Source organism: Botryllus schlosseri, chromosome 12 (genome assembly GCF_051294905.1).
Source record: "Botryllus schlosseri isolate E-star chromosome 12, Bs_hap1, whole genome shotgun sequence".
NCBI lineage: Eukaryota > Metazoa > Chordata > Ascidiacea > Stolidobranchia > Styelidae > Botryllus > Botryllus schlosseri.
In genome coordinates, this window is record NC_137247.1 from 8,086,925 (window position 1) to 8,110,013 (window position 23,089).

General features: G+C 38.4%; 2 protein-coding genes across 5 annotated transcripts; both read left to right on the forward strand.

Moving 5' to 3' along the window:
- Positions 1 to 5,630: 5,630 nt before the first annotated feature.
- On the forward strand, positions 5,631 to 12,739 carry LOC145452322 (uncharacterized). The gene is made up of 6 exons (XM_080330530.1): positions 5,631 to 6,287; positions 8,232 to 8,472; positions 9,120 to 9,253; positions 10,049 to 10,220; positions 10,770 to 10,900; positions 10,964 to 12,739. The coding sequence occupies exons 1-6, from the start codon at positions 6,239 to 6,241 to the stop codon at positions 11,086 to 11,088; spliced, it is 852 nt and encodes a 283-aa protein (XP_080186656.1). The 5' UTR covers positions 5,631 to 6,238; the 3' UTR covers positions 11,089 to 12,739.
- A 381-nt stretch (positions 12,740 to 13,120) lies between these two features.
- LOC145452320 (uncharacterized) lies at positions 13,121 to 22,349 on the forward strand. Of its 4 annotated transcripts, none has more exons than XM_080330529.1 (7): positions 13,121 to 13,487; positions 14,717 to 14,969; positions 15,089 to 15,213; positions 16,741 to 16,918; positions 17,762 to 17,892; positions 17,950 to 18,136; positions 18,894 to 19,748. In XM_080330529.1, coding segments are annotated over exons 1-7 (990 nt in total). In that variant the 5' UTR covers positions 13,121 to 13,372; the 3' UTR covers positions 18,895 to 19,748. The 4 variants fall into 4 exon arrangements, 3 of the variants coding, with proteins under 3 accessions (XP_080186655.1, XP_080186654.1, XP_080186653.1); XR_013919296.1 differs by lacking the exon at positions 18,894 to 19,748 and adding an exon at positions 21,680 to 22,349 and having other exon boundaries at positions 13,124 to 13,487; positions 17,950 to 18,407; XM_080330528.1 differs by having other exon boundaries at positions 13,124 to 13,487; positions 17,950 to 18,157.
- The last annotated feature ends 740 nt before the right edge of the window (positions 22,350 to 23,089 follow it).

Here is a 23,089-nt window from a genome sequence, read left to right on the forward strand (position 1 = left end):
TTGCTTGGCACGAGTCAAAACTGTAAAATTGAGATTCTCTTGTGACTTGGATACAACCCTGGTCCTATACGTAAATAATGTCTATAAAAGAAGGTTAAGGTGCATCATCTAATGAAATTCATAATTGCAGGGAACTTCCTGAAAACGCGGAATTTATTGGAGAGTGTATAGTCGGTGCTGTCGGCGTTTGTGTATCTCAAATTAAAATCGCAGTCAAGTCAGCAAACAAACATTTCGTCACTATTTATTCAAATTTAAGGGGACTAGCAAGTCGAAAAGTTGCAAAAAATTAAAAAAAAAAATCTGGTCGGGAATATTAGCGTTGTATCTCTGCTGTCACCTCATGGCCTTATTCCACCCAAGCAATTACTAAAAACTGAAAATTTTCAATTTAATTTTTCTTTGATAAGGGGGGGAGGTGTTTTTATCCCAAGCTCCAACAAAAATAACGCATGTCTCGTCCGATAACTTTATAAAATATATGGTTTGACCGTTAGAAAATATATTTATATGTTATTTCCTGGTACAAATTTGTTAAACTGTTGTCAATCAAGCTTTTTGGCACTCATTTTTATCATTACATCGGTAACACTTGTTCATTGGCTTTTTACTTTGCAAATGTTTGATAGAGTTTCTTTCAATTATAAAATTTTGTTACGTCGCATCACGGTAAATCAAAAAATTGTATCAAATATTTGGCCTAAATGATTCACTCAAGTTTTTTGGAAATGCGACATTCAGACCTGTGATATGCTAAAAGTTTTTTGACATAGGTCTACCATGCGAAGAGTTACAGAACTTCCCAGCAAAATAACAGCAAATTTATGACAAAAATTTGAATTTTCAATTTTCAAAATGAAATTTCGTCGAGATGAGTAGCACATAATCCTTCTGACCGCTGTCCTAGTACTTTCTAAAGAAGGCCTTAGATCGGGAAAACGGGTCACAATTTTGATATTTTGCATTTCCAGTATCGTTGCATTTTTTCTCCTTCAAATCCACAATATGCCACATTATGCAGAGTAGAACTCATTTGTTTTATGCAGCATAGCGACATCTAACGACTGTGAAAATTTCATGGTGATGGGGGTAGCCATCCCCAAGTTAGGTTTTTGACTTGCTAGACCCATTAAATTTCTCTTAAGCGCCAAATTAACCAAAACTAAATTTAATCCCTGATTTCGAAAAATAGGCATAATATCAATTCATGTCTGGCACGAAAGTTCCGGATTATACTTCTATTAAAAATATTAAATGTTTTTGATATTCCGCGAAAAGTTAAAGCCCCTACATTTCATCATCATCATTGGTTTATTAGCAATTTTTATCAGTTCAATACACCACAAAAATGCGATACAATGAAAAGATAAGAAGGTGTCGAAGCCCGCCCTACTGGATTTTCTTTTCAAATTGGCTCTGCTTTTTGAGATCACATTTTCGCTGTTAAGGCTAAATAAAAACGGCTCAGTCGTATTGTAAAGTTCAGAAATTCAATCTACTTGTCTTTTTTACACAATGAAGACTGTTTTAAATCAAAATACAGGAACATCAGTATATTTATGGGTATTAGATTAATCATAGTTGGAGACTTTCACGAATATTATGGAGATAAATAAATTCCAATAACTGATCGGTGGTACAAAATTTGAACACGGCTTTTAATAGCCATTTGGTTTTGAATCCATCTCTTGAAAAGACGCACGCGAAAAGTTCTTCGAGTCAATAAATATGAATGTACTGTTAAAAGCCGTGTTCGAATAACTTCCAATCATAAATATAAGTACCTACCTAAATACTCGAATAACGTTGCATTAATTCAATCAGTTTTATTTCAACCACCTATTGCATAATCAAAATATTCAATTGGAATATAATAGTAATAATTTATCTCTGAGCAAAATTGTATCTTGAACGATTTTCGCTAGTACGCAATTTAGTGCTGTCGCTGGAAACGTTCCAGCAATAGTCTGCCATAATATGTTAATCTCATCTACCCTGGTTTCATTCTTTTGTTTTTGTTTGATGTCTTGGTGGAATCTTTCCCTTGTTCTTCACCTTAATCATCACGATTATCAGAAAACATATCAAGATGACTATTTAGGCTTCGAAGAGCTTCTTGGAGGTACAGAACTTCAATATACAATTAAATAGTATATTCATATTGAAATGAACCCGAATATTTTCGGCTGACACTCGTCAGGGGTAATCGTCAGCAACTAGTAGAGAATTGGAAAGAACATTGTATATCAACAATCGTATTACAAAATATGACGTCACCAGCATGAAATTTCGAATGAGAGAGCGTTCAATTTACTATTTTTAGGTGGTGCACGAACTCCTTTTGTTGAGTTTTGGTTGGTGTATTTTGATAACAGTCGACTCCAAGGCACACAAATGGAATTGTGAACGGCCTCGCCCTACGATTCGAAATCGGTCGTCTTGATAATTATTCGCACAAATCGGATTATCCAACAGATGTTTGCCGATGGCAGAATTAATGGCCTTTGATCGATCAGCATCAATCTTAAGTGGATGAGTTAAGGGTGAGCTTTTCACATCGCGTGACGCACGTGTTCTGTCACCAACCAAAACTCTGTCAACAAAAGGAGTTCGTGTACCACCTAAAAATAGTACATTGAACGATCTCTCATTCGAAATTTCATGCTGGTGACGTCATATTTTGTAATACGATTGTTGATATACAATGTTCTGTCCAATTCTCTACTAGTTGCTGACGATTACCCCTGACGAGTGTCAGCCGAAAATATTCGGGTTCATTTCAATATGAATATACTATTTAATTGTATTTAGGCTTCACAGACTGTTTTTTTCACAAACAAAGATCTCGCATCAGGTCATGATAATATTGATTAAATTACTGAGGACGACATGAGGGCTCATCATAGTCAATTATCTATTTACTCGAAGTATAAAAGTGAGAGAATGTACGACTTACTTCCCATCACGTGAAATACTTACGGAGTAAAAACAGTATCTTGGTCTTTTTAGTGGTATAAGTATCTTCTAAAATATAGTCAATCTGAAATAACTAATGTGATATTCGTAATCAGCAACCTTCAAAAACCTTGAAACGCCCCCTAGATGTTCTATCAAATAATTATTATTTTTTTTCATTTTGTTGAACAGTGTTATACTATAGTGCGGCCCGCGAACAGATTTAGATTTTGAATGTGGCCATCGAGGTATATTATGTTCCATTAGCTGTATACCGGATAACTACGTCATTATACTTGACAACGTTGTCCATCAATCAATAGATTCAGCAGTCGTAGCAGAATCATAAGTAAGCGTGGTTCATTGTATGCAGTGACAATTGCATAGTACACTTCAAATGCTTATTGATGCACATGTCGTGTGCGATTCCACTCTCTGCTTCCATTCATTGTGATTAGGTAAATCTGGTCAAGGTAAAAATGGCACTATCCTCATTCCGTAATAACTGCGTGATTTTGACAATATACCGGCTCAATGTGTCTCATTAGTTGTTATAAAGGCAGAATAATTTGCATTATAATAAAATTTGTGCCTTCGTGACGTCAAGAATCTTCAATTGAGATGTCACAGCTGATTTACATTGTTATGTGATTCTTCGGGAATTACAATTGAAATATGGAACGAATATGGCTCCTAGGATGAATAAGTCCCCGTCCGATGTCTTAGCGTTTATTACCATCTGGGATCATCATCATCATGAGAATATTCATTCGGTTCAAGGGATAGGTAACCTGTGTGTTATAATTGCTGCTTTAACTGCCGACAATGATGCCGAGAGTTCCAATCACTCTATCTCTATACGGTATAGGTCGACTATTTGTCCAAATGTTCTTGATTAAACTTTTGAAAAAGCGACAGTTGTATTTTGGAATGACATTTGTTTAAGACATTTTTAAAACCTTTATTACGAGATAGGCCAACATCTTGTTTTAAATGCAACCCTTTAGTCAACGCACTGCAAATTTATGATTTATGGAATATCTTTCGTACAGAAAAGACGTCGTGAAGCATTCGTCCGCTTATCAAATCAGGAAATCATATGTGGAGCCGAGGTACATTCGTCTCTCTGAGTTAATATTTCATATTCACGTGATTTAAATGAGCCTATCATTTAATAGGAGCACTACTACAGTCATTGAATCTCCTCATCCGCATCAGCCTCAAGACCACTCTGCCGAATTTTGGGATCACGCCTCCAATGTTTCCTCGCACGACATTGTTACTACGCATAATGAGCGACAAAACTAGCTTAATATATGAGATTATCCGTTTTCTGCTAGTATCCAATTCAGTAGTTCCCAGCTGGGGGGAATTCCCCTTGGGGGAGTTTTGTTATTTTTAGGCAGGAATCTGGCTTTAGGGTTGTATCGGAAGATACACCGGATTCACAAGTGTTTTATATTTTCATGGTTCGTATGGAAATAGTTCTTTACAATTGCATGATGCTTTTTAGGTATATTTAGCTGCGCAAATACTTTCACCCCTGATAAAGTGAGGCTCGCGCGCGAGAGGATCTTGTTCGACCCGCGATAGCCTATCGACCAAATTGCTACTAAGCAGGGAAAAGTAATGACGAACTCAGCGCAAGGCCGCTGGCGAAAATGTTTACCATTTTTTAAGCGATCATCTGAGCTAACATGAAAAACATACAGAATTTATCGATTCAACTCAAGGCCATCACCAGCGAACTTGGTGATTTATTTTTCGTCAGCAGCTACCCGACCGGTGAAAAACAGGTCAAATTTAGCACACTGTTGCCACAACGGAAAGTGGCGACCTAATTTCTTTTGATTTAGCTATTTTCTAAATAACAGTACACCTATAGCGTTACATAATTGATACGGAAGTAGCCCGCGCTACTTTACCAAAGTGTGATGCGGTCCGCATTCGACATAGTTTGGTCAACAAATTGCTCAGTCAACAAATGGTTGTGCGTTAAATAGAACCTTTTTGAGTCACTGGACAACGAAATTTAGCTCCAATATCGGCCAAAAGGGTCCACGAGACGAAAAAGGTTGGGAGTCACTTATCTAATTGTAGGTAACTAAAATCCGCGATGTCATAATGTCACAATTTTTGGCTATCGATTACCAATTTGTATCGATTTATATTGAAACCTCGGATTATGTGTAAACATAGGCTACATAATACTGCATACATTTCATTATCTGCATATGGGACTAATTAAAATTGAAAAGTATATTCATATTGAAATGATCGCTTAAGCTCAATGTACTATGTACTATATGAATAATATATTCATATTGAAATGAACCCAGCTATATTCACCAGACACTCTTCGGTCACCAACTAGTTTTATCAAAGTAAGCAAACCAAGTTTGGGTCAACAGAACGAGTTTGCGTACCATTTAAAATTCATACATTGAGCTTAACCGATCTCTCCGCCCCGAGCATTCGAAATTGCATGCCGGTCACGACGTATATTTGGTGATGCCATTGTTGATATACAATGTTCTTCCAATTCTATGCTATAGTTGCTGACGTCTACTCCTGACCAGTGTCAGCCAAAAATATTCATTTCAATATCAATATTCTTTTCAATGGTATATTGAAGTTCTAAACTTTCATGAAGCTCTTCGATTAATTAAAAAATAGTGGTACTTTAAACGAGAAATCCCATTTTTCCCATTTTTCAATCTCAAAAATGCTGGATCGGAGGCGAGACTGTTGAATTTCACAATGTTGATCAATGATAACTTCCACTTTCCGTAATGAGAAAAGTGAACCTCGAACATGGTGATATTACAAACTAGGAAGAGATTAATTACTTTCGTCCTCATGCTACCGCAATTTCTATATAGAAAGTAAACTGTTGTTGAACACGCTATCATAATGGTACTGAGTGTGTATTAGTGCAGACGTATAATGGTTAAATATTTAGCTTGAAATATAAAAATTAATATATATCATAAAGATGTATCGTAGTGAAACTAGAAGGAATAAACTATTCTCATATACGAGATACCTTCGTATTAGTTTGTATTGTTTCGATTTCAGAGGGAAATATGGTAAGCCGCAAGTAGGATTGCTACGTGGTGATGTCGTTGTCGTCGGGAAAACAATTATAGACAATTGATTAGATGCTTCAGGGACATGTGTCACAAATATATATAAGCGAAAGGCATATCAGCTATCATTTCGCATTGACCATAATCTACAGTAAATCAGGAAGATTACAGAGATCCGGACCGTAATAAGGAATATGAAATCAGCCGCTGTTTTCATGGCCTTCGTCTTTGGAACGGTATTTGGTGAGTAGCTGGCATATATCCCTGCTTTAATTAATTTATTGACTTGAATCAGTGGAGTGCATGTAGGCCTACTAGGGTTGCATTTAAAACAAACGGTGTTTCAAAAAACTTTGTTTAAAACATGTTTTGAACAGTGTTTTAAAAAAAAGGCCTTTTTTTTAAATGTGTCATTTTAAGTTGTAAAGTTATGCCATAATTGTGTAAATACCTCTCGAAAACATGTTGTATGAGCCTACGGACGGACAATTACCACCCGATACAGCCGACGAGCATCGATATGGGATGGTTGGGACCCTCAAAATAGGCTGTTCAACAGCAATAGTACATATATTTCGTCAAAGGAGCTATTTTTACCCTATATATTCAATTGTCAATGTCAATCCGCTATAACGTCACAATTGAATATTCGTGACGTCATGGCTTTTAAAAAAACATAAAAAACAATAAAAAAACATGTATTGAATTATTGCCTTGTTTGAAACATGTTTGTTTTAAATGGATTTTTGCTTTAAATGCAACCCTAAGGCCTACCCACCTTGTCACTTGACTCAACATGTGCATTGTACAGTACATGAATCGTGTAGTTCCACTACAACTACGTCCTGCATGCATTATCTCAGTTGCACTGAAACGGTCTCATGTGTGGCCACTTATTGTCTGGCGTATGGTCAGGTTGTGAATTAGTGAACATTTGCAATCCTTCACACTGAACTGTTTTCACTGCCTAGCAAGCTGAAAAGAAAATATATCACCCTATAACTCAGACAGACACAATAAAACTTCTGATCACCCAAAATGGTATGTTGCTGGAAATTATCAATAGTACAAAGGGCAGCAGTTTACCACTTGATGTAAATTAAGTCACTCTAATAATATTAAAACGCAAATAGTGATATTAATATGATTGGAAAGTCAGGAAATATTTCTCTCCTGCCGCCGTCATGGACATGCAATTGCTATTTGACGAATGCAAACATCCTAATTATGAAATTATCCCTTTAAAAGGGTTCAAGATATTTTAGCAACAGCGCACCCGTTACAAAGGACCACTCGCTGTCACTGAATATTTTAATAACACTTACGTTTTGTTGGTGTGTTTACAAGAGCAGATTTATAGCGGTATCGAGGTCATGAAAGTGTCAGCGCCTCGAGGCACAACATTTACTAACAATATAAAACTATAGTTTTTGTACGTAGATAGTGAATCGTAGATTACTGTTGAAAGTACCCTCACTGTTTCTCGTCCAGTCATTTGTATGACCTTTAAAATGGGTATTTTGACAATATGAATCCCCGAAATATAACACTAATCAATTACACCGACACAGCGAATAGCGATATCACACTGTTAATGATAGCATTTAATCATAATATCATGTCGGACGTCTCATTATGCGCCTTTAGTTAAAAAAGCATATTCTTGATCCGCCGCGAAGGAAGTGGTTATGCTGGGTCATCTTCATCGCGTCATAATAACGCAAAAATAGTTTGCTTAATAGCTCTGCTTGATGCATGCATCCGGCATAGTCATTATAAATCTAGGACTTTTTCAATTTGTGAAATAAAATTAAGTATTCAAGTTTATCGCAGTGTTTTTCAATAGGGTGGCGTGTGGAGATACTGAATTATGAGAATTAAGTAAGAAAATGGTGTTGAATTGACTTACCAGGCTGCAACCATAGTTTCGTTGCTACAAATATGTCTTATCCAATCAATATTTTCATGACTTCGCTTCTAAGTACCATAGGCTTCTGTTGTGCCTAAACTGGCAATGTTGGGTACTTTCCTTCAAAACACGATTTCTGCCATTCATAAGTTCTAATTCCTGAGACGCCCGGCCGCCTATGTGGCTGTGTTGTATAGAGGTTGTGCATAGCATATCCACCAATCAAGACACGTAAGACTGTATCTATTTATAATTTAAGCGTTGCATATTGTACCCAGGTTGTCACCCAACAGAGCAGAGCGCGGTTCGACAGCATGTCGATTTCAGCGATTACGGAAACGAGAACGGCTCCCTGAGGAGGAAACGGGAAGCTATACCAAGCGCAGTATCGATGGATGATTTCTTCGTGGGATGTTTGTCCGAACGCATGCCTTTCACAAGGCTCCATATTCCAACGGTTGTGAAATTTACAATCGACAACACGCTATGGTTCGAGAGCACAAATCAGAATCGGTGCCGGTAAATATTTCTTCATACGGGCAATTGGGTATATGCGATGCAGCCCACTGCATGACGATTTTGAGCGTATAAATGGTTATTATTGGCATCATGCGCCATTTTGATACCGCAGTCTAACAGCTTTTTGTGCAGCCATCATTTCATATGATATTTATCCGAGTCCTATGCAATCCATTGACAATATTACGGTATTTAGCGTAGATGCAAGTATCGCACTTTCACCTTATAAAAATAACATGTTTGTTTAGTCACTAAATTTTCGTGACCCCTCGCCCGTGCTGAAAGTTAAAGGTTTACTCCAACATCATCGTTTAACTTATGTGGCTGGTTGCTCCCTGTTGTGTGTGCATTCGCCTGTTTTTACTGTGTGTAAAGAGGCATAACAATTATTATCATTAAATATCCATTCTTAAGAATTTTAGCTTCTCCGCATATTGATTTATGCCACTCGTGACCAGCAGAATATTGTTCTAAACATAACCTATTCCTACACATTAATGAAATGTATTCTACTATAATTACTATATGTATCTTATATATAGACCGAATTTAACAATGTGCTGTAGCGCATCTAAGGCATCAACATAGTTTCCAATGTCAATAACTAACATATATTTGTCGGAAAATATATAATATATATATTTCAGTTCTCATGGATCAGACACCATACAATGCTGGCAAAGCAGTCTGGACCAATATCTTGATCCTAATTCCCAATTGATGAATCCTGCAAAGATGTGCGTTTGCGATTACGCTGTCTACCGAGAAACCGGATCCAAGGGTCAGTAAAATCTACAATGCTCTATCAGCATCTAACCAATAGTCACGTGACATAAAACGATTATATTATGATTCGCGAGATCAATCCCCACTCCAGCTACCGCAGCACTAACACAACTCCCTGCGAGTTCGATAGTTTCAAGGTAATAATAAACGAATGAATTATGATAACATATTGCATGTAGGGCTGGGCACAATGATTCGAGTACTCTAATCTGAATCGAGTACTAATTTTAATGATTCGAGTCGAGAAGTAAAAGACGATTTTTTCGAGTACTGAAATTGTACGCTCCCGCAACTGAAAGTTAATTTACCAACGAGAATCATAGTTATGATACTATTTTCCACTGAGGAAGCCTTGAAACCTTGATTGGCCGTGTTACAGCATGCGAGACACAGTACAAACCTACGAACGTTACTGGAAATAACACATTTCCGAAGTCATGATCACACCACACCATTCTCAAGAAGTGCAATGAAATCGGTATGGTCGAAAAATACTAAAGTAACTTTATTGTGACGGATAACAGCTGGCATTATGTTCTTTGTGGTTGCATAAACGGTACATATTTGAACTTTGAAATAGTACAATCTGTTGTGACGTCATAATGAGTGATACTCGAATACTCGACTCGAATCGAAGCGTAATACGTGAATCAGAATCGAATCACTCTGGTACTCGATTTTGCCCAGCCCTAGCTGCATGTTGACCGAACGCATGTTGAAGGTAGCACACCTGGGCCAGATCGTAAAATAAAATTTGTGGTGTAGTTGATGTTCAATTGTTCGATTTCAGGCCCTGAAATCGATCCTGTCTTCTCCAAGAGTTATCGCAAAGAAGCATATCAAGGCCAAGGGTTGACACTGAATGAATTCCGACTGCGTAAGCACCTGAGACAGCGTCTGCGCAATTCCGGTTACAATGTAACGACCCTCGTTAGATTGGCGAAGAGTGAACTAATTTGCAGGTCAGAGCAATATTTCTGTCTCTCACTTGGGGTTGAATGTAGGTTTCGGCAGAACCGGTCGTTTACTCTAAATCGAATACAGGATCGATTCGAGTCAGGTTGCGAGAATTTGTCAAGTAACATACTTATGCTCCCATTGCCACTGAGGGTAGTTTTATCAATGAGAATGAATGTCCCTGCACCCTGCAGGGCCTGCACTCTCTTACTCGGTGCAGCCTTGAAACATTAATTGATCGATTCAAATCATTCAAAAGATATAGCACAAAGATGCGCACATTCGCGGAAAAGGCATTTCTGCGCTGTAGTATTTCTTGACTCCGCGGTTAGATGAAAGATACCTATTCTAACTATATTAGAGTCTGTATAACTGTTATAACGTCATAATCAGTGTAACTCAACTTTGTCCAGCTCTAGCGGATGGGATACCATAATTTCCTATCAGTATCAAAAGTCTTATGTATACGCGGTTGTTATGTTGGGGATTTTCCTGGAATATAATCTGTTTATTTACGCTTATCGTGACATTAAATTATTATCTATTACTTTCAGTCAAGAAACGTGCGATTGTGCCGACGTTCAGATTCCGCGAGGCGAGTCTTGCGGTCAGTTTTGGTACACAAAATTAGGCGCAGTGACGAAACTGAAAAGTTCAATTCGGAAGACCATCGTCAATACAATGAGTGAGTTAATCATTCACTCAATATCGTTGATAATAGTGAAAGGAATACCCTTTTCCATTTTAGATGTTGCAATCGAGAATGCGATTCGGGAAAAAAGACGAAATCGAAGACTACAAGTCAGAGTTTCCGTTGAGGGGTTTCACACTTCATATCGTGGTTCAACAATGCGTCGGCTACGATGGCAATGAAAACTACTGAACTACACCGAAAAATTAAGAATGTTGTGAGATTAGAACACATAGACGAACTGCTGTATGTGCTGCACGGTGCAAAGCAGTATAACCGTTCTGGCCGATATCTATACCATCTGACATTTTAAATCGACGCAATGATTAACACGGAAACATAGAACGGATGACATCTTTTATAGCACATGTTTCGCGGATTGAGTTAGCCAATATCTTTGAGTGCACTGACGTTTCCAGAGTCATATGCTTCTGTGGAATTGCATCATACAGACGCGACCATATATAGTCGCCACGTTTCACACGCATTTACTAGGTAATTTACTGTGAGTTTTCAGTGAACATCTAATATACAACCATTGGAAGTATAGTGTACAATTGTTACGTATACATTTAAATTTGTCGCATTTATGAAGCAGAATTATAAATCATTTTAAATTAATATAATATACAGTATATATGTCATGGGGTTGACATTTCACATTCGATTTTTATCGTGGTGGAATGGGCTTCTTCACGTATCATCTACATATAAATTATGATTATATATATTTCTTACATTCGTAGCTATTGGTGCAATATTCATGCATATCGTTGGATTTTCCATAAATATAGAACTGGTGAATCATCGCAATTTTTCCCAAAGCTTAGATTCGAGAACCTGGAATTTTATGCCGCATGTCTGATTCTGACAAATATAATGGCCTTTAGACCTACATCGGCTTATTTTACCGGGAAAGGCCAACACCATATTATCATCAAAGTCAGGGATTCACCGAAATGGATAATTAAATGTCGAAGCCTAGATTGCAACAGAATAAAGCCGTACTATACGCCCGTAAACACCTGACACAATAGTAATACGAATACCATATCAATACGCCTAATAAGATGAATAGCCAAATCCAAGAAAGACCAAAGGCAATTTATGGCAATATTGGGCTAGATTCCCGAGCGTGAAATTAGATGCAACCGGTATCAATCGAAAGTTACAGATTACGAAATTAGAAATAATATTCCTTCCACGGCCCAGGATCCCTGGAATTTGCGTTGTGACGGTTTGCGCATTATAACGGAATACTCACGTCGAGACTGTCGCAAATTCTACAGCCACTGAGTAGATATATATATATATATGTGTGTGTGTGAGTGTGTGTGTGTGTGTGTGTGTGTGTGTATGTGTGTGTGTGTGTGTGTGTGTGTGTGTGTGTGTGTGTGTGTGTGTGTGTGCGTGCGTACGTATGTGTGTGTGAGTTTGTGAGTGTGTGTGTGCGTGTGCGTGTGCTTTTGCGTGTGCGTGTGTGTGTGTACTTCGTGGAGTCTTCAGACACAGATAATTGTAGCCAATATGTTATCGCATTTCCCTTGTAATCTCCGCCTATATCATTATAGTAAATTCTGTATCTATACCAATGTAACTTGCTATTTATTTAGCGGAGGAGTGACTGGTAATAATACATATCAGAATGTCTTGCACACTGTCCATCATATATAATACTCGATGGTATGTTTGATTTCAGTCGAAGTATGGGTATTTCGACATATGTTTGGCTGGTAGACGACGCTATACAGCATGTGTGTTATATTTAACATGTGTTTGCGATTCATTATGTTTTCAAGCGTTGTTTAAATAACAATTTGCACTCCTTTGCTAGGACTTCTATAGTAAGCGAATATATTTTAGTCAGGCAAGTCAGAACGACAACCAAACAAGCTAGGTATAATACTTACGAAACATCCGACTCGATCAGAAGATATGTATAGGGAAAATATCGCAGCCTGGGGCGTCGGAAATTCCGAATACAGATTTTATTCCTGCGACAATAGGGGTGACACCTACGATAACTTATCGCAGACCCCGATAAAGGCCAGTGGCCAAACAAAAAAACGTCGTTACACGCACATACTGTAAACATAATTTCAGCCCGACCAATAATTATGGTCGGATCGCCGATAACATCGAGTTGAAAGAGTTCTCGATATCTGACATTAGAGGTAAATAATATCGGCAATTTCCGTGACTTCACAACATGCTGATCGGGAACTAGAGAACTCTGCGACTGGTGCACTGGAAATATTGAGGTGGCAGAGCTGGTCAAAGTATAGTCATGTATCGGTATCAAGTATCGGTCAGGGTGTAGGAGTATATTCGGTTATATCGGTATCGGGTCAAAATTTCGATCTCTAATCATAATAACGTCAAGGCGTCTCTCCCCTCGAACTCTCCAATCACGGAAATCACCACTCTTATTTATAGATCGTTGCTTCAGGGCTCTACAAGCATCTAATGATCTTAGTCAGAACATCAAAGTTTGTTGAATATAGTGACGATACTAAGAACTGTGATATGAAACGGCTTTTGATTTGCTTTGTTTTTGTCACTCTGAGAAAAGAGATATTCGGTAAGTCCTGAAGTCATATCATGTTAGTTCGCAGGGAAAGGTGACATTCTAATTTCAGACAGGGTCGACGATGCGATAACCACGCAATAGTTATTGGTGTACCGGTACGGATACCGTATGGTAATCGCGCTATTCGCGAGTCGTGAATGTGTGAATTCGATCTTGCGATATGTGCATTGATGCATTACGCGGATGCTCATGTGGCACTGATGTTCGCAATCTGGATTGTTCGGTGTAACGTCGATGGCCGAAAAGCAGCGTGTAGCCTGCGGACAGAATGAGTTATTTCCCGGCAAAATATGTCGGCTATCTTATTTAGAGGCACTCACCTAAATATTAGGTAATTCGTACGATTCAGCATGATGATATCATGTCAAAAGCAATATTAAGTTTACCATGGTGGTCGTTGATATATTTAGCGATACCTTGGTATTTCCCTACATCGCCGGCACTATTGTGGTCGGAATGTAGTGCAGACTGCAGAACGCGTAGGTTGTCTGGTTTTAGTTGGAGCCGATTACAAAATGTGCCGAGGATAAGGTATGAAAGTCGTCACGTGACAATAATATATTCCCATACCCTCATCAGAAGTTTTGTGCCTATGCAATGAGGTACATTATTGCGATGACACTATATTGGATGGTGGTGGTGTTTTAAGGCTCAATGTATACTGATTTCAATAGTGATTGCGATAAGAAAAGCACCTTGTAGTGTTCGACTAACATCATTGATGATTGAAGCTGTCGTTGTTTTCGCAATATTGGAAATGCGTATACTTGTATAGCGTTTTGATGTAAGACTAGGATTCTGGACCAACTATTGACACTAGGCCTATACAATTCATATGCGATACATGCATGTCATTCAATTTAAAAAAAAATCTGTTTTTCATAGTCGATGCCTCTCAAAATAAATGCAATGGACTGCTGGGAACCGAGAATGTATTTTAGGCCTGTCCATGTCCAAGGGGTATTCCGACAATGCTTCTTCTGTCCACCGAGCATTAAAGTGAAACAGATCTTGTTCGTTTCATAGAACTACCATACATTGTTTCATTCGATACTTACGATAGAATGACCGAGCATGATATTTGACTTTGAAGATTTCTGTTTTGCAATCGCGCATCACATTGCTACGATTCTGTTGCATACAAACGCAACTCCGGTGTCCATCGAGCTTTAATCATAGGTTGAGTTGAAATGCTCCCACTGTAATTTATTTTTACACAGGATGCCATCCAGATGCTACAACGCACACTGAAGAAAGCGTAGAGCTTCTTGATTACGGAAACGAAATCAACGCTTTAGCGCGACGAAAACGCTATATTCATCCTCGGCCCGCGCCTCGATCTACCGAAGACTTTTTTGTCCGCTGTCTGAACAACTATTCAGAATCGAGATTGCTCGATATCAGGACCGTTGTGAGATTTACCATCAATGAAACACTCTGGTTTAAAACGTCGGATCAAAAACACTGTGTTGGGTAAGCGTTCTTCGTAGTCACGTTAGAATGCGTGAATCCAATCTGCGCAAGTCAGTCAGTTCGAAATTGATGTTCATTACACGGTGTGCGCATTGTCCAGCGGTTGTATTTGCTTCTAGAAACGACACTGCTGTGTGTTGGAGCAACATCATTTTGCGATATTTGAACGTGAACTCTCCTTTGCTGCGGCCGACTATAGACTGCATCAACGCATTCGAGGCGTCCAGTCCCGGAAAGTATACAGGTAGACCCACTTCTAACGCGAATGTATGCTGTATATCCATAATGTCAAAATACCGCGTATATTCCGATGAATTCTGTGGCAGCAAATTTATAGTACATAGAGTGGACTCAGAGGTGGTCAAAGTAGTCAAGAAAGCTACTCAAGTAGAAGTAGAAGTAGCGACGAAAAAATCTACTCAAGTACGAGTAGAAGTACTTCTTCAATAAGCCACCCAAAACTACTTGAAGTAGAAGTAGAATTGACTGACTTTAAATCTACTCAAGTAAGTAAGTAGTTTTGAAAACAGTCCTATAATTCGTTTGCATGGACTATCAAAGGCTGCGAATTGAGCTATGCGGAAGGTGCAGAGAACTTGATTCTAATAGATGCATCCCAATCAATTATCGACAGAATAAGCATTCTTTCGCATCATGGGATGCAAATTATAGTGTTGATATGAAAATGCGATACTAACGCTTTGTTTACTCAGAGAAGACCCCGTTTTAGGGAATATCATGGCATGGCGCCCTACCCTATATCATAAGGTCCCAAGTTTAGGCGAAGAGCAATACCTAGAAGTTGAATCGGATACGGTTACATCACTTTGCGTGATTAGTATACTTTAACAACAAATATTGTGGATCGTAAAAGTCATATTTAGTGTTGCTTTATTTTCGGAAAATAGAGGCATTACTACACTTTCTTTTATGCTTGAACATATATGTTCTACAGACAAAATAACTGAAAGTAATTTTCAAGTATGATACTTGCAATCGAAAGTGAAATATAAATACCATTTCTAAAAAGCGGAAAATATACTTCATGTCTTTTGTCCAGAAAGCTTCAAAGGTGATCTGCTAAAACAGCTGTAACATTTAAAAAAGCTGGATTTTCGAGATGAGCAAGACACGTAATGGGCTTCTGGATTATGATATGATAGGTAATTGCTAGATTGCCAAACGGTAGTTTCAAACATTATGGTGGGCCATATTTAGTCTTACTGTGATGAGATATGTGATATAGGCGACAATGCTGTGTAAGCCGAACCAAGAAACCCGGTCCCTAAATCATATTCACTGATACTTTCGTGAAAACATATATATCACTCCATAACTACTGTGCGCGAAGCGCAACAAAATTTCTGGAATTTACTTTACTTTTATGAATATTAAATGTTGGTACTCCGTGAAAACAGCCCCGACATTCCTCAGGCTATCTTTCGTATTGCCAGATTAGACTACTTCTTCTTGAAAAACTGAAAATAGCGAAAAGTAAGTAAGTAGATCACAAAATATTACGAAGTAGAAGTAGAAGTAGAGAAAATCAGATTTACTTGAGTAAGTACCAGAAGTAGAGGGAAAATACTTGAGTACTTACAAAAAGTAGAAGTACTTCGTTACTGACCACCCCCGTAAAGTAATGCTATACGTATGAGGCGTTCAAGGCCGCAAGACTTGATTAACACTTGAGAATGTTTCTCATAATGCAAACATATTAGCAAATGCTTACACTAATGCGTACTTCACAACTCACATGTTTTCTTTACAGTGCCAAATCCTATGCGGATTTCTGGTACGTACCGTGGACGCCGGCGCAGACAAGTGCGTTCCAGTGCTCTCACGATAAATGAAACAGATGTGGAAAATAAACTTCGGCAAGCGTTGCCTCCTTCAATTGGTGACGTCAGAACTTTGATTTCACTTTCGAAGGATGAAATAATATGCGGGTAACGGCTACGATTTATCATTTGCTTGAGTGCGCAAATGTTGTGTTGTGTTAGATTATTTGGGCTTAATGCCTATTAACGTCGATAAAATTTAATCAAATTATTGGGATCACAAATATATTAGGAATCGTTGCAATATATATGTGATTTGGACTTCACTCATATCAGTTCTTCCATCTTTTTAAGAGTAGTTGAAAAGATATGGTCTACTTTAACCACCTACTTTTGAAGCCAAACCACCTATTTTCCAGTTTCCCAAGTAGAAGGAAGTATTACGATAAATTAGCATCCTTATATCACTGAAATTGTCATAGTAACTTGGCGATATCAATCCCACCATTACAATATCAAGATATCATTTCAAGAATCGCACCAGTATCTGGAACGCCTTTGTTCATTTTAAGTTGGTCCAAATGATTCATCCTATCTAATTCTTCAAACAAATTACTTGAGTAATTTTCGTGCTCTGCATATACTGCAAGTAGTTATAGCATGTCTTTAAAATAGCAAGTTCCACCTGTAATCGAGTATAAATTCAGGGCATTACTTTTCCTTTTACTCGAGTGACCACTTTGGTCACTTCTGAATATCTGATAGCATCTAGATTCTCGAAGCTATTAAATTCTTAATATTCAGCAGGTAATCGATATTGCAGGTCGACGTGAGTGATTCATTGATAAATTTGACTGAGTCAACAAACTTGCTCACTATCTTTTTAAAGTTTTGAAATGACCGGAGTGAGTTAAGATCGATTTATGTCATGTATACGCCCATTGCTAAAGCATACGTCGATTTTTGTTTCGTTATCGTTGAAATGCATCTCATGAACTATATTCTTTCCAGTCCCGGAGTATGTAACTGCACAGGCCTGCTCATCCCAAATAACGAGAAGTGCGGTCAGTTTTGGTACACAAAAGTTGCAGCTCTAACGAGGTTCGACAAAGAAACTCGAGGATCCATGTCAAAAGTTTTGAGTAAGTCTAACTGACCCTTGATTTCTACCGACAGTCTGACATTGAACGAGATTTCAGATGAAGCCATCTCCACAGCGATGGAAAGAATCAGCGGTTATAAACCGAGACGCCGGAAAGTGTTCGTTTTAGTAATGCGTCTCGACATCTTATGGCGACTGCTGATGACTTCACCGAGAATAAGGACGGGAAGGGAAATATCGATGTACTCGAACAGAGCCTCACAGTGGCTCAATCATAGAAGATGGTACCATTCATTCCGCTAGAGGTGGTCAACAACGGAGTACTTATGTTTTTTTTTGAGTGCTCAAGTGGATTTCCCTACTTGTATTGCTTAGTCAAATGATTATGCTCCTAGACAATTCCACTTCGACTTCAACATTTTCAAAAAAATCTGCTTACTTTTCACACTTTGGCACTTTGAATTTTGAAAAGTGGAAGTGGTGTCCATAGAAGGTAACATCACTTTTATAAGGAAAATTGTGAGAAGAGCCATGTGCGATAGAGCTTGTATCATGGTAACGTAACAGTGTGAGAATTCTATCGAGGGTTACACCTATTTGTCGTATCATTACTCATTTTGTATCAGTCACCGAAATGCATCCTCCAATTTCGAAAGTATGGCCCATCCAATTACCTGCTAAACGTATACCACACCACCATTAGAAATTACTTACTTGAGTACTTTTCTACTTCCAGTGGAAATAGTTTTGACATGCATTGGTACTACTGCTGGATAGTCGGTAAAACTTTAAGTTGCTAGCTTTACTTCTACTTGAGTATAATGCTGATTACTTTGACGACCTTTGATGATATCACTTTATCGGCTGCAATATAACAAATTGATTTTTAATGATGGTGACGGTCATCAACACTATTGCGGTGCTGTTCATGAATGAACCGTAAGGGGTGCTGCAGCAATATGTCAGGTTAAGCAATATGGCGGAATCTATATCGAATGACCGGCTAGTCCTGTAACGACAATGTGGCTTCCTTGCTTTCAGATACAGAATGAAAGCTGTGAAAGAGTAACGTACCAAAAAGCCCATACTTTCTCATGAAATTCGGTATCACTCTACATCAGACGACTTTGAGTGGAATCTATCAATATTCGCAATTCAATTGAGATATATTGGGGCTCTACAAACCAATATCATTTAATGTGTGTCTGTATGTATATATTTTATTTACCAGCCAAAAGAAAGAAACAAATAATAGCAATAACAGCGATATATATGGGGCAAAAGAAAACATGACGACATAGAGTAAGAGAGGTCGGCAAAAGAGGGATACTGAAACCACCCGTGATAATCCTAACCAGATTTGCCTCTGACAGTTTACATTTGTTAATGATATCGATGAGCGAATATAAATCGCGGGTATAGTATATATCAGAGGTATCAAACACACGGCCCGCGAGACCATTTTGTGTGGTCGGCGATGGTATTTGGGATTTCGAAGTATTCGACAATATTTAACTGCCAAATATCTTCTTTTTTTAATTTGAAAACTGGAAATTCGCCCAAAAACTACTTCAGAAGCCTGAAACTACTCATCAAACTTCACTATTACATCACTTTCAAAAGTTACCACGCAGTGGAAGATCAACGAATAGTTCGGCGATTAGACATTTCTATTGCCATGGCACAGTAATCATTATATTCAAGTTGTTATAGATCTGTTCCAATATTCGAAAGTAAATCTAACGCGAATTTAATTTGACTTATATGATCGGTTAGCCTTGTTATCAGGAGTATGCCCGAAACCCGGGTTAGGCCGTACTACTCCAATGCTCTGATATCAGATCAATCTTTATAAAATTCTAAAATACTCTACCTACGATTGCGACACGTCAAATGTCCGCTGCTGCAAAATTATAACGGGACAGCTTTTACGATTTCCTGAAGCATTTGTACTCTCGCATGGTGTTTACAACTAAATATACAGCAGCTATGCCAAGTACAATACCAAATTTATTCAAATATTTTAAAATGTGATTTTTTCGTGTCAGGCGTGAATTCACAATAGTAAATCACATTTTGAAAATGTGTGTGGAATGTCAGTCTGCAAGGTCCCATCAAATAATGCCTACTCGGAAATACATTAAATTCCCCTATTATTGGTGCTGCGGCCCGCGGTGCCATCAAAGAGTAGGAAATTTACCCACGAGCAGACTTGAGTTTGAGACCTCTCGTGTATATTATTATACAGATATAGATCATGGATGGAATGGGGCCTTGATTGTTGAACAAGTATGACGAGATGGCTAGTCGACATTAGAAACATAGGTGTACGAGGAGGCATTCATGTAGTTCGCGGAATTATAATGTTAATGTACAATTGAACAACACATTGATAGTTGAAATTAAAAGTTCGTATGGAATATCATACCATGTTTTTTCATCGGAATGAGTGCTTCCGAAATGGGTAAAAATAGAAACGTAAGAAATACGTCTGGCATCACCGATCTAAATGGTGTCGTGTTTATACCTAGTGGTTTGAAAAGAGAACAAGCAAGTCGCTTTCATGCAATTGGAAAAATGGTTCGAAAAGTTCATTCTGCAAATAATTCCATATATGAATACAGCATACGCTCAATTCGCTGTAGTCCAGCTACAAATGATTATGTTCACATCATACAGCAATCAATGAGCCGAACCCATTCGACACAAAATGCATATAGTTATGTGGCTATGACAATGGGTTTGGATTTGCAAGATTATTAGAAGATCATGTGCCACGCGATCTCGACTTGAATTCAAAATAAAAATATCCTTCTCGAGTCAACAATCAATACGCTTGCACATTTCTAAATTCGATAGTTTAGCTGACATCAAAACCGAAGTTGTAGAAGTGTCAGTGTGAAAGTAGCTTTAAGTAACGCGAAAAATGAGAGCTGTGTTAACGAGGCGCTGCAGAATTCACCGCTGGGCAATGGAACGATGTTAAATTGCTTTTCGGAAAAACTTCTTCCATTTATATAAAAACGATTGGCTTGGTATAACAACTTGATCTATAATTTCTTTTTTGAATATTAGGAAATCGAACTGTTCATACGCGACATAGTTATAGACATATAAAAGAGCAAAATTAATATAGTACACGAAGGCTTGTTGCTTTTCAAAATGGAACAGTTCACGACCAACATCACCCCTACCGCAATGGTCGAAGCAGCAGCTAGTCTTCCGTCGATCCAATACGCCGCCGTTTGGTCAATATGTGGATTTCTGACAGTATTAGGATTCATTGCAAACACTATGATGATAGTTACCTTGTTTCGAATGAAGCCGACTAATTAGACTTTGCGCATCTGATTTTATTTCTGCATTGAACAGCCCGTTCTACGTGTATCGAAAATTACATCGCAACGACTTCAAACTGCCGGAGATATTCTGCTCGCTACCAGTTGGTGCAGATATTGCGACGTCTGCCATAACAGTCCAGTTAGTGTGTCTGTTGAGTTACATTCGATTCTGCAGAGTCACGAGAATGAAATATGATAGTGAGGAAATGTCCGCGAACAAATGTCGAATTTTTGTCATCGCTTCCTTTATTCTCAGCGCATCGTCATTCGGATTTCTATCTTACACCTTGGCCGAATTAAGTGAAATCCATTCAAGCATGACCTGCGGTTTTTCTTCCCGGGTCACAACATTGATTAAAATCCTATCACTGTCAACTGTATCGGTACTAGTAATCATTCCTGCAAGTCTAGCCCCGGTGTTCTGCGTTGCAATAATCGTGTTTCTGATACATCGTAAGATGGTTATAAACAACATAACAATTTCAGACACTTCGAAAGAAAAAGAGAAATTGGCACTAATTCAATTAGCATGCATCGTTGCCAGCTTCGTAATCGGATATTTGCCTGATATTGGAGCGAGAATTTTCTTTGTCGTGTCTGAAGAAACTACGGACAGTTTGTCTACTGTAATTGTATTTATAAAACACGCCGTCCTTCGTGTTACCGAATGCCTGAATCCAATCCTATACTACATCGCATCCACCGACATCAAAAAGGAAGTTGAATGCATTACACGCGAAGTGCGTCAGATGAAGATATTCAGCTGTTTGTCAAGCAACCAAAGCTCCGCATCAAATGATGTGTAACGCCTCTGAGTATTGGGCCCCCAGGCCCCGTTTATTTGTATAAAATATGTTGCGTGAAGTATGTAATATGTCGAACCTCAGTAAAGATAGTTGAGTTTGTTTCACTCGTATGGGGGTTACGACGCAATATCTGTAACGTGTATTAGCCGACGCAACACTTTACAATACAGTGCTTATGGGAGAATATGTTGCAATCGCGTATAGGCCTTATTCCACAATGCATCTCACGTCCCTTGATTTGATGACCCCTGATTAAGAACCCTCGATATATCGCAAACTTATTAGACACGTAAAGAGGTAAACGAATCCGAGTCACAGGAACATACTTAACCCATCGAAATCAATCCTGCCAATGTAAATGAACGCTGTTATAGAATCTAGTATTCGCTGTAGGGACCTACATGGTATACCAGGGGTCGCCAACTCAAAATAGGTCGCGGGCCACTTTTCCAAATTCCTGGAGGCCGCGGGCCGCATGACATCAATATCGATATAAAAGTAGGCAACGCAGTTCAACAACCACGTCTGATAACTCTACGTTATTACAACGCTGTGCTTTCTAACATAGGCGACGGTTATAGTCACCACAAAAGAACTAATATTTTATTGAACAAACACAAATACAACAAAAAGTATCATGATCATCAATGTCATTATATTTTGGACTATATGAGCTGTACACGATACCTGACAATGACAACACTCTTTAGCCGCTGGCCAACATTTTTGTAATTCACGGCCGCATTTCGCGGACTCATGTAGCCTGCGGCCGCATACCGGTGGTTAGTCGTGATAAACTAGCTGGGGCCAAATACCCACGTTATCATGTCCATGTCCATTGCCGGTACACTCCGAACTAATCTATATGCACATATCGGCTTACTATGCGCACCAAATCGTTAGTAGTTATGTTGTAAAGAGCCACAGAGAACCAATCTGTAGTCGCGCGAAGCGCGAAAAATTTTTCATGTTCATGAGTGAATTTCGTCAATAAATATTAGTATAGTTTCACATATTACTATAAAATATTTATCCTTTCTCGGCCAATGTGATCAGATTCCCAGATACAGCTGATGCAGGGGGTATCTGT

Coding starts and splice junctions, on each gene's coding strand:
- LOC145452322 (XM_080330530.1), top strand. CDS start 6,239: ATGAAATCAGCCGCTGTTTTCATGGCCTTCGTCTTTGGAACGGTATTT. Junction 8,473..9,119: donor ACAAATCAGAATCGGTGCCG/GTAAATATTTCT, acceptor TATATATTTCAG/TTCTCATGGATCAGACACCA. Junction 10,901..10,963: donor GACCATCGTCAATACAATGA/GTGAGTTAATCA, acceptor TTTCCATTTTAG/ATGTTGCAATCGAGAATGCG.
- LOC145452320 (XM_080330528.1), top strand. CDS start 13,373: ATGATCTTAGTCAGAACATCAAAGTTTGTTGAATATAGTGACGATACT. Junction 14,970..15,088: donor GATCAAAAACACTGTGTTGG/GTAAGCGTTCTT, acceptor ATTTGCTTCTAG/AAACGACACTGCTGTGTGTT. Junction 16,919..17,761: donor AAGGATGAAATAATATGCGG/GTAACGGCTACG, acceptor TATTCTTTCCAG/TCCCGGAGTATGTAACTGCA.